The sequence below is a fragment of the Musca vetustissima genome, unplaced genomic scaffold, assembly GCF_032173495.1.
Source record: "Musca vetustissima isolate MV318-11 ecotype Yass unplaced genomic scaffold, APGP_CSIRO_Mvet_v1 utg87841, whole genome shotgun sequence".
Classification (NCBI taxonomy): domain Eukaryota; kingdom Metazoa; phylum Arthropoda; class Insecta; order Diptera; family Muscidae; genus Musca; species Musca vetustissima.
The window spans coordinates 1-12,171 of NW_026877596.1; the positions used below are offsets into that span (position 1 = coordinate 1).

The 12,171-nt window shown below is 31.4% G+C and overlaps 1 protein-coding gene and 1 long non-coding RNA gene across 2 annotated transcripts; one reads left to right on the forward strand and one right to left on the reverse strand.

Moving 5' to 3' along the window:
- Nucleotides 1-7: 7 nt before the first annotated feature.
- LOC133322215 (lipoyltransferase 1, mitochondrial-like) lies at nt 8-11,739 on the forward strand. Its single transcript, XM_061531249.1, has 4 exons — nt 8-633; nt 10,993-11,100; nt 11,165-11,521; nt 11,575-11,739. The coding sequence occupies exons 1-4, from the start codon at nt 16-18 to the stop codon at nt 11,737-11,739; spliced, it is 1,248 nt and encodes a 415-aa protein (XP_061387233.1). The 5' UTR covers nt 8-15.
- Nucleotides 11,601-11,955, reverse strand: LOC133322216 (uncharacterized). Its single transcript, XR_009754040.1, has 2 exons — nt 11,816-11,955; nt 11,601-11,770 (listed from the first exon to the last, which is right to left on the reverse strand). It is a non-coding gene; the product is annotated as an uncharacterized LOC133322216 (long non-coding RNA).
- Nucleotides 11,956-12,171: the final 216 nt, after the last annotated feature.

Sequence of the window (12,171 nt, forward strand, 5' to 3'; positions counted from 1 at the left end):
TATTCAAGCACAATCATGAATGCTCTAATGGGAGTTAAATTAATGGGAGGCGGAGTCTCTGGTTGCCAATTGCGTGCAATGTTACGTATGGTTACAGCGATGCCACAACGACATCAGTTCTCTTCCTCCTCTGTTTCCCTCTCATCCACGACTTCGAATGACGACAATGGTAATCACAGCATTGACAATGAAACAACACGGAAGTCGATTGGAAACAGCGATACTATTAGTTCTGCGGACATAAAGAAATCTGTTTTCATTTCACAATCGTATGACATTTTCACCAATCTTGCATTAGAAGATTGGCTCTACCGTCACTTTGACTTTAGTCGCCATCATGTCCTGTTGTTGTGGGCAAATGATCCATGTGTTGTTATCGGACGTCACCAAAACCCATTCACCGAAGCCAATGTCTCCAAACTTGTGGACAAGGGAATTACATTGGCTAGACGTAATAGTGGAGGTGGTGCCGTATACCATGATAGGGGCAACTTGAATTGTACCTTCTTCACTCCACGCGAACGTTACAACCGAAAATACAATTTGAATATTTTGACTCGTGCCCTTTTCCGTGAATGGGCCATAAAGGCAGAGATAAACAAACGTGACGACATTGTAATCAATGACAAAAAGGTGAGTAGTGTGAATAGGATGACAATTCGACATATTAAATAAACGCGAAATATAACTGCAATTTATTTCAGAATATCACATACACATCACATAGTCCATTAACATAATTTTTAAAAATCTTATACTATAGCCTAAATAGGGTAAGTGCACCATTAGTCGGCACTTTAAGGATTTTAAACGTTTCAACGTTCCCGAGTGCATTGTTTTTACTATATTGTATTGAGGGTATTGAGGTACATCTGTCGAAATTTTGTTTACTACCCGATGCAGTAAAAATTTGTTGAATTAATTTTTGTAAACTATTTTCCAATTGTGGACATGTCAGTTATATTTATTAAAATATTACAATTGTAAAACTTGGTGTCGACTTTGGGAACCGGTTATCCATTATGGCTAAATTACGCATTTCAAAGTTTAAAGGAATTTAAGATACAAACAATGTCTACTATTATGTAAAACCTCTCCAAAATGATTTTTTATAAACTATTCGTTGTTTATAATTTTTTCCAATTTTGATCCAAAATGATCGAAAAAGTGCCTATTATAATGTAAATATAGTTACAAGTCTTAAAATCGACACGCCCACTAATTTTTTCTTACGGAAAATGAATTATCGCTAATATTGAAAAGACCTCACTGCCAAAGGCTGGTAGATTACTTCCCGATATATAGACTTTAGCCTTTACCGAAAGTTTCTAGATATTAAATTTTAGTATATCTGGTTTAATTTATATTTGTTATCATACAGTAAAATATTTTCTCCCATTGTTATTATTTATATATATTACTTATAGTGCGTTTACATCGTTAACCCAGTGGGTTTCAATTGTCAATTCCTTTGCATATATGTCAAATAAATCCTCATAAAGTAGGTTATCCCGGTAAAAAGTTCTAATGTACATTTTGTTTTATCATACAAATTAAAACGTTGTGGGAAAAATATGGGAATGTTATTTTAGAATTAAATATGTATAAACATACTATAGTCGAATTTGCTTGGTCCTTATTAGTTCGCTATAACTGTGAATGACTGTATTTGATTTTTTTTACTTATTTTGTCATACAAACACAATACTTTGATCTCTACATGTTAATGTTGGTATTCTATGTTATTTTAATAATTTAGCTTGTGTCTATAATGTTATTCATAAATGACGTAGCTGCTGATTTTTATAAGTATATTTTTTCTTAATTAGTAGACAAATTTGGAGTAATGTGCTTCGATTTAAACCAAACATATTCATCAACTAATAAAGCGGATAGTCCCTATATCGTTGTCGACATTTGGTATTTTTGGTATTCCCTAATGCCATGTTCTGACGGGCATTCGAAAAACGTAGTTCGCTCTCAGAATTACGTACATAAATTAACCCGTTCATATAAGATTATTCTTAATTCATGTCGTCAGAGTTTATTTTTTCAAACTTTTTGTTTCTTGTTTTACACCAAAATTGTAACATATTTGCATGAATCACATATTGATTTAAATAGAAAAAATAATTCTCTTTCTCCTGACTATAGTATGAACCCATATCTATTAACTTTTAATTCATTTCTCAATTTTTTTATATTTTCTTAATTTAAATGTCAATATAAAAAATTGGAGAATTTTTTTTGGGTGGCCCCACATTTGTTTCTAGTTTTGTACGCTAATTAGAACAAAAGGGAAAGAAATGCATATGCATTATGTAGACAACTAAATTTAGATCCTTCTGCATACAATTTGCACAGGCAATTTTTTACTTTTCATTCATCATTTTCAATTTGACTGAAAAAGTTTGAAAATTTGATAAATATTTTCAAGCTGTCAGAATTAATTTATTTTCGATAAACACTCTCAATTGTTAGGGATGGGACAAATTTCTTAGTTATTCAGAGAGTGATTCGAATTGAACAACGTATAAAGGTAGGTGTTCGCTCAGTATGGGGAACTAAGTAATTACTTCATAATTAAGGGTCGAACAACGAATGAGAGAGCGAACGATGGCCGTCTGTACATGGCATAACAAAGTGTGACGACGATGTCGAAGATTTATTCGTCATTGTTTTAGTTTACGACTGAAGTGTTGGAACAATATTTTTTAAGAATTTAAAAATCAAACTATGACCGAACAAGAACAGGATGACCGAACAAGAACGTAATTCAAAATTAGGTGTAAATAAAAAAAGAAAAATATATGGGATCTATATAAACATCTGAACCTAATTTGACCAATATCAATTGAGCTCGGATCGGATCATAAAGGTGACCTGTAACTTGTTTAAAATAATACATGAACAGGGCAGAGTGTATAAATCGACTCAAAAAGTAATTCTATGTACATATGGGAAATTACAAAATTCTTTTAAAATTCCATTAAAAAAAATTTGAAAATTTTTTTTGCGAGCACATTTATGATTTTTGGTACATAGGTTAAGAAAAATATGCTGATTCGAAATATGTTCGCGTTCACAAATTCGGATGCTGCGCACACAAGTTATAGCGGTTTTAAATCTTGTATTTCAAATATAAATTAAATGAATTCCTATTTGTTGTAATTCGCGAATTTCTTCACAAATGTTTAAACACCATTGTTTTCTTTGCATACTAGTCAAATCACATTGAAATACGGTATAATAGTCGCGAAAAGCAAATAGAAGCATGAAGATATCGGAAAATAAAATAAATTAATTTTTGAATTAAAACAAAATTTTTTTTTGAATTTTCGATTTTTAGTATGGTTAAGAGGATACGGTTTTGCCTTAATCTTCTAAAATATACGACGCTTTCTACTGCAAATTCCTTTTAGATGATTGTTAAATATCGGTAAATTCATCTAATAAGAGTTTCGTCGTTAAAAGTGACTAAATATATTGCACTTACAGTTCATAAAAAAGATCAATATTGAAAAGCATACAATTCGCGTTTTTGTTGAAATCAGTTGATGTGCATGCGGTTTTCGTATAAACCGAATCAATCTCTTCCAATAATTATGCATTTTTCGAGGTTTCATTAAGCGGCCAAAGTGTGCTCGATGCACTTTACTATGCAAAAACCCTAAAAATTACTAAAAATGGCGCAACGTGCATACGATTTTTATGCGCAACCGATTTCAGTAATCTCCTATGAAAATACACAAAAGGACACCTATTTTAAAAGGATCGGTTAAGAACCGCGGGTGTGCCTCCACAATCGATTTTTGATAAAATACGCATATTATTCGCGTATCGATATATTTCTGACCTATTTTCACACAGATTCGCGAATATGATAACACAAGAATGAATGTATGTGAAATCAATTCGAAGGAATCCGCTATTATATACGCGAATTTGTCAAAATAAGTTTTTGCAGTTTTTTACACATTCAAGGTACCTTTATCCGCCGTTTTATTGGGCGGAATTGAACATGGCACGTAAAAAAACTAAAATCACGCGGGGTTCCACGGAATTTGAATGGACCATCTTAAATTAAGACTCAAAAAAAAAGTTTTATAAAAATTTACGCACAAAATTTTCGTCTTTTGTATCCAATTGCAAAGAAGCTACGGTGAGCACATTCATGAGATAGACACCAAACGACGCAAAATCACGAGTTCTACAATATTATAATCAGTTTAGTCTATTATCTGGATGCGCATCCTAATTATAAGAAAAATTCAAAAAAGACAAAAAAGATGCAGTGATTATATCGAAAAATCATACATTAGAATCATATTGTCCATGGGGTATTCTGCAACTTAGTCACTGATCACATGTGTGTGCGTTGTGTGGTTTAGCCACAAATCAGGAACGAACACAAAAAAACTCGTTGGCTTCAACACATTTTCACCCATTTTTTTACATTACCACCATCACAGCTTCCACCAAACTTATTATTTATTACCAATATTTTAAGATTTTGACAAGAACACTCAATTTTATAGAAATGAATTTAAATTATATGCAATATGTTCATATTTCGCGAGTTATAACTTTGCAAACCTCAGCTTCCAGGAATTTAAAAGATTTTTGTAATTTCCCATATATACTAAAAAGGGAACAGTATGAGTTTAGAGGCTCATCTCGGATGACATTTTTACCACACGTAGGCCTCGTCTCCCTGATCAGGAAAAGTTATTATATGGGAGAAGCCAAACTTCCCGAAATATAGACCCTTGATGTTCCGAAATTCCTTTGTTCATAAGTTCGTCATTTAAAGGCCGATGAAGGTAATATTGGTATGGCGTACACATATTTTCACAAAAAGTAGTTTTAATTAAAAAATTATTCAAAATTGCCGGCCTTCTTATGGACCGGCGGAAATCAATTATTTTTCAACTATTTTTTTCAATAACCATTCTTGGATGTCTATCTATGACAAATGGAAAATTCGGCTACGCGATCGAACATTTTAAACATGCAATTCTTAATAGCCGTCAAAATTACCATCATCGGTCCATAAATAAAGCTGTTATGAGCGAGCATATGAATTCCGCAACTTCAGAGGTCCATATCTCGATATATTTTCGTCATCAGGGAGACGAGATCTACCTGTGGTAATTTCAGAAAAATTGAAGATAAGCCCCTAAACTCAACTTAAGCCAAAATATCAAACAAAATAAACAGCTGACTACCATTTTAGAGATGTGTTTTTTGTTTTCTTGATATTATCGATAAACAGTCGACATCGTCGCATGAGTGTTTCGGAATACCAAATCAATGTCGAAGTGATGTCGACAAAGAAACGATGTCGACGACATGCGGAATAGGAATTTTGTTTTGATTTCATATTCGTAATGCCATGTTCTGACGGGCATTCGAACAACGTAGTTCGCTCTCAGAATTACGTACATGAATTAACCCGTTCATACAACACTATTCATAATTCATGTCATTAGAGTTTTTTTATTTCAAACTTTTTGTTTCTTGTTTTACATCAAAATGTTAACATATTTGCGTGAATCACATATGGATCTAAATAGAAAAAATAATTGTCTTTCTCCTGACTATAGTATGAACCTATATCTATTTACTTTTAATTCATTTTTCCATTTTCTCCGAAAATATTGTTGCTATGAATAAATTTTTATATTTTCTCAATTCAAATGAGACATATAAAAAATTGGAGAATTTTTGTTTGGGTTTCCCCACATTTGTTTCTCTTTTGTACGCTAATTAGAACAAAAGGGAAAGGAATGCATGTTGCATTATGTAGATTACAAAATTTACTTCCTTCTGCATATATAAAAACTAGGCAATTTGTTACTTTTCATTCATCATTTTAAATTTTACTGGAAAAGTTTGAAAATTTCATAAATATTTTCAAACTGTCAAAATTAATTTATTTTCGATAAATACCATGGTGCAATTATAAAAGGTAACAGCAAGTCCCAGCTTATTTAATTCCAACGTAATATTAGTGTCAATATGAATTTGACAAATTATGTTTTTAAAAATCACCCAACAGGAAAATTGGGAACGCATAGAATTTGTAATTTTTCATTATTAAATGTGCTCCCGTATTCAACTTACTCAACCTGCCTGCTGGGAAAGTTTGAGGAAGCAAATCTTTCTTCAAGGAACAACTCGCTATTCCCTGCATATATGTGTTACACATATATATGGCTGTGGCTCAATTATAGGAAAGATGTGGAAGCGAAAGAAATATAAATTTGATAGATTTTCATTCATGTTTTTCAATTTTTATTTTGACGATTCGAAAATATTTCATTTTCAAAACAAAAATAATTTGATGATAATTTGTTTGTTTGTTTACATTTTTCTGTCAAATGTGTTGACACTAGTACAACTTACAACAACAAATGTCCATGTGGTTGTTGTATCGTTTTTTGTACAACAACACTTGTTGTTACCTTCTATTATTATACCATGGAAAAATACTCTCAAATGTTAGGGGTGGGACAAAATTATTGGTTATTCAGAGAGTGATTCGAATTGAACAACGTACAAAAGTCGGTGTTCGCTCAGAAAATTTTTTATGGGGAACTAAGTAATTACTTCATAATTAGGGGTCGAACAACGAATGAGAGAGCGAACGACGCTCGTCTGTACATGGCATAATTTTTGTAATCAAAGCACAGTAGGCCTATTCTGTAACTTTTTAACCATATTCGACATTGTTTATTTTACAACAATTTCATTTGTTTGTTTTGTTGTTTTTACAATAACAAAAGAACAGTAAACAATATCGAATGTTGTTAAAAGTTACAGAATAGACCTACAGGTTAGCTAATTGATTCGGCCCAAGAACAGAGAGTAAGAAGATTGAGGGAGTATTAATGTCCCCCAAAAACTATACTGCCGTAGCGCTACTTTTTTCGATCTATATTACAAAATTGTTTATAATATAACAAAAATTGTTGTGAAATTCGCATGGCATAATTATGCAAGGTAATCTCTTTTGAAAATTTGATATTGGCACATTTTTTAATATGGAATTCATATATCAATTTCAAATAAAATGAAAAATAAATTCCTTAACATTTTATGTATTTCGATTGTCACATTTTCAATAAATTAAACAAAATATATTTTCTGAAGCCGAACATTGCTCTCAAGATTTAATAATGGTTGTTACAACTTATATTTATAAGTTTTAAAGGTAAGGAACTTTAAAATATTAATAAATATATATTTTTGCCACTGAACACATGATATTCGTATATTTCGAAGGAAGATATTTTCATTTAAATTTTTAAGGCTGAATACTGTCAAAGGCAAAATTATGAAAACATTGGAAACATATGACTGCATGAGACTACCTTGTATAATTATGCCATGTGAAATTTGGAAGAAAATTTAGATTTTCTGACAGAAATCTGATTCGAAAAATCTAGGGAAACAGTTTTTATTTCTATAAATATGTCTATTTTATTTTAAAATTTTCCATGGCATAATTCATGGTACAATTATACAAGGTAAATGCAAAACTACAACAAATACAATTCAAAAACAACCACATAGAAAATTGTTATTGTATGTAACGCTAGTGTCAGTTTTATATGTCGAAAAATGTAAACAAAAATAGGAATTGCCAATAAATGTTTTTTATTTTCTAAATTTAATTTTTTTGAATTTTCAGAACAAAATTGAAAAACATAAATGAAAATCTTGCAAATATACAATTATATAGCTTCCATATCTTTCTTCCAATTGAGTCATTGACATCCAAATGAGTCATTGAAAATATAAATTTTTCATTATAAAGGGATTTGCTCAAGGTATATTAATAAGGCAACCGTATCCAGGCAGCTGATGATAACATTATATGTCAAATATAATTTTGATTCGCCGTAGGAAAATACAAAATGCAAATTTCAAACCAAAATTTACTAAAATTGTTTTGAAATTAATTTTATGAAATATTCTGAGCAATGCGGTACATTTGGACTGTCCACTGGTCTTAAATTTTCTATGGAGCTTAACACTGATTGTACAAAAGTTCGCGACAATAACTGATATTTGATTCTCTGGTCTTAAATTTTCTACGGAGCTTAACCCTGATTGTGCAAAAATCCGCGACAATAACTGATATTTGATTCTCTAGCAGCCACAACAAAATTCTAGTATTTTGTATAAGCAAACATTTTATATACATATGTATGTATATACCATATCGGACCAAATACATCCACATATTAGATATGATTAAGTTTTGGTTATTATTCACACAAAATCTAACATATCACGTTTACTGTCCATTATTAAAACATTCATACTTATTAGTGGATCAAATCCGCTTCAAATGTAACATTTAATGGATATATGGATTCGGGTCATAATTGTGGCCCTAAGAGCAACCAAACCTTTCATTACGAAAAACTGTGGGTGCTGCCTTTGACCAGAACCGAACCTAAATGAGAAATATCAGGACGATTGGTCCATAACTGCGGACAGAAGTATAGGGAACTGGGACACATGATTGATTGATTCAGCTGGTAGAGATATGACCAATCCGATACACGAAGGTGTGGGCTAACATTTCGTGGCGTTATAAACACATCTTCAGCGTGGACCACATATTGCATTTGCAAATACGGATTTTAATTTTTATGATGATTTTCATTCATAAAATTATAATTTACCCAAATGAGAAGAATTTCAAAAAGAGAATTAAAAGTAAAAAAATATTTTTTGATACTTCAAAATCCTGTATTCTGATTGGTGGAAAACAAATTGCTTCAAAATTCATATGTATGTCAAAGCGAATTAATTGAAATTCGCTTTGTTTGCCGTTTTGACATATCATATTACCAATTCGCCGATGCGGCTACCTTATATATCTACCTTGGATTTGCTGCTTCACATTTTCCAATTAGGAAATTATAGTAAATTGTAAACCAATGGGCAACGAACTTCTGTTGCGATTTCTTTGATTTGATAATGTATAATAGTTAAAGCGCGATTAATACTCTTTTAAATTAATATAGTTGGATTTCTCGTGCCAATTAATGTTTGGAAACCGGGAAATCGAAAAAAATCTTCTGCAGATTTGGGAATATATACAAACTGAAGTTGCCTTGTTTTTTGGTTCACTATACATTGTAAAGCTTAAATTGTATTATCGTATTTCTTGTTTCAAATATGGTGTGTACAACATTTTCCTGCTGGGTATATAATTGTACTATGAATTGTTCTATGGAAGGTAGTCTCATTAGAGAAATTAATAATGGCAACTCTTCTTATTCTGTACCTTGCATACATCATTTCAAATAAAATGAAAAATAAATTCTGTAGAATTTTATGCATGTCAGTTGGCATATTTTCAACAAATTAACAATTTTTTATTTTCTAACGCTGCGCATTGTTCTCAAGATTTTACTATCCCTTTCGTAAGGATCACGTACATACCATAATCCGCGTTATGATGGAATATGAGAAGGGATAGAAAACCAGGTACAGAAATCTACTTCAACACCCATTTTGTTATTAAGTTGCATTGTTCAATTAAAAATACAATTATATTAGATTTTTTAATTCTATATTCACGCAAAAATCGATGTTAGAATACAAACAATTAAAATAAACACATATTTTACTACGTATAATAGTTAATAATGTCTATTGGATAGAAAAGAAACATTTATTCTAATGGATGAAATTAGGAAGTCTGAGGGCATATTACCATTTAATATGTTAATTACCATCACATTACATTAAAAAGTAGACGTATTATGTTGAACACTAGCATAATACGTCTACTTTTTAATGTAGGCAATCGAATTAATTTTAACCTGCTAGTGTGAGAAGGCAACACAAAATCACTATTCAAATGCAAACCTCTCAGTGCAAAAAGTGGAAATTTTTTTCTGAACTGATTCAATTTTATCGGAATATATTGCATATTGGGGATCCCATACAACAGAGCCATATTCTAATATAGGTCGCACAAGAGATGTAACAAGTTTATTGTAATGTAGGGATCAGAGAATTCCTAAGCCCATCGTTTTATAAATCCTAAGACAGCGTGGGCTTTTTTACCATAGAACCTAATTCTGAATCCATTAAAATGACAAGATCAACAAATGAATCTACAGTTAATAAAACAGTACCATTAATATTGTATTGCCTTGTTAAAGTAGAAGATCTGGAAAAACACATATGCTTACATTTGTTTAGGTTGAAATCCATACAGTTTAATTTGCACCATTGAAAAAGGCTATTTAAATCATTTTGAAGTAAGTCAGCTTGCTTAATAGAATTATGGGTGATAAACAACTTTACATCGTCTGCATACATTGGCAACTTGGAATGGATTATTGCTTTTAACAAATAATTTATAAACAGAAGAAAAGGGGAGTGGTCCTGAAATATAATTTAAATTAAATTATATATTAAAAATTCATGGTTAACCCTGTCAAAAGCTTTAACTGAGTCAGTGTAAATACTATCGGTTTGATTACTCTGAATAAAACCTTTTAAAACGGTTGCATTTTTTATAAGATTGGTTATGTTTGAGAGGCCGCTACGAAAACCATGTTGATATGAACTTAAGATTGGCTGAACTTTATAAGAAATTACATCAGTAATCAATTTTTTGAACAATTTTGGAATTGCACTTAATTTCACCAATTCCTCTATAATTCGAGACATTATTTAAGCTACCAGATTTGTGTAAAGGAATTATATGAGATTTCTTCAAGAAGGTAGAATAATTAAAGGGGTAGCCAATGTATCTGAACAGTACTTTAGAATTATGGTAGGACTACCATCTGGACCTGCACTTTTAATTCATCTTAAATTACTATAGCATTAAAATACACAAATTAATTCAAATCAACTAAGACGTATTGAAGGAGTATTAATACTAACACGACCATTTTTATGTATTAGATAAATTTCGTACATTGTTAATCATTTCAATTTGTATATTTTTAGATATCTGGTACGGCAGCTAAATTAGGACATCCCAATGCTTATCATCACTGCACATTGCTTGTGAGCGCAAACAAGTTACATTTGGGCGAATCGTTAGTAAAAGAGGATGTATGTAAATGAAATTGTATTGTTGTATTGGCATTTGTATAATAGTGTGTTTGTACCTGTTTAGGCAAATTACATTAGCAAGGCGACAGCTTCGGTCCGTTCCCCCATTAAGAATCTCGTAGATGTCAATCGCACGGTTAATGTTCCTCAGCTATTGTCTGCAGTGGGTTATGAATTTTTGCGCACTTCTGCTACTGAACTCGAAGACGGAGGCAGCACACAAACCATGAAACAGCGTGGTTTCCAATTGGTAAATCCAACTGAGAAATGGTTCCCCGGCATCAATGCTTTGCGTGAAGAGTTTAGCTCTTGGGATTGGGTCCTAGGAAAAACTCCAAAATTCAGTGTTGAAAAGGAACTGGCTTTGAAAGCCGATAATGATAAGCAGCTGAAAATGAAATTAATTGTCGAAGTCGACAAGGTATGTACACACAAACAATAGTTTTGATCTTCTTAATGACATTTATATTCCAGGGATTGATGACTGACATTGGAATTGAAATGCCTAGCGGAGAACGTGTTCCTGTTGTGTCCCAGTTGCAAAATAAACCATACAATGAAAAAAATTTGAATGGAATTATTAGTGCCTTGAAATTGGTGTCAACAGATAATGTTAAACAAGCCATAAATGGTTTGTGAATAATATATTTGAATTATTATCCGATTTAATCTATGTTTCACTTCAGTGGTGATACAATTTCTTATTATTCTATACTTTCTTACAAGTAGTTGTTATATCCGTGCAATTAATGTTTTGTTATTATTAACAAATTATATAATCATTATTAAAGTATATTTTTTCAATATAATTATGTTATTTTTTTACTAAATATATGCAATTTTCTTATTAAGCACTAAAATATTGTGTGTGATTTTTAATAGGTTGTGTACTACCAGCCAAAAAGGTAAGAAGATGCAATATAACTCTCGAGATGGTTTGGATAGAATGTCCACACATTTATATTGCTCTCAAATTTAGATGAAGATTCATGAATGAATCTATCGGTATTGAAAAATAATCATTAGCCATCATGAATATCCTATACTACAGGAAAACAATACCTCTTTACA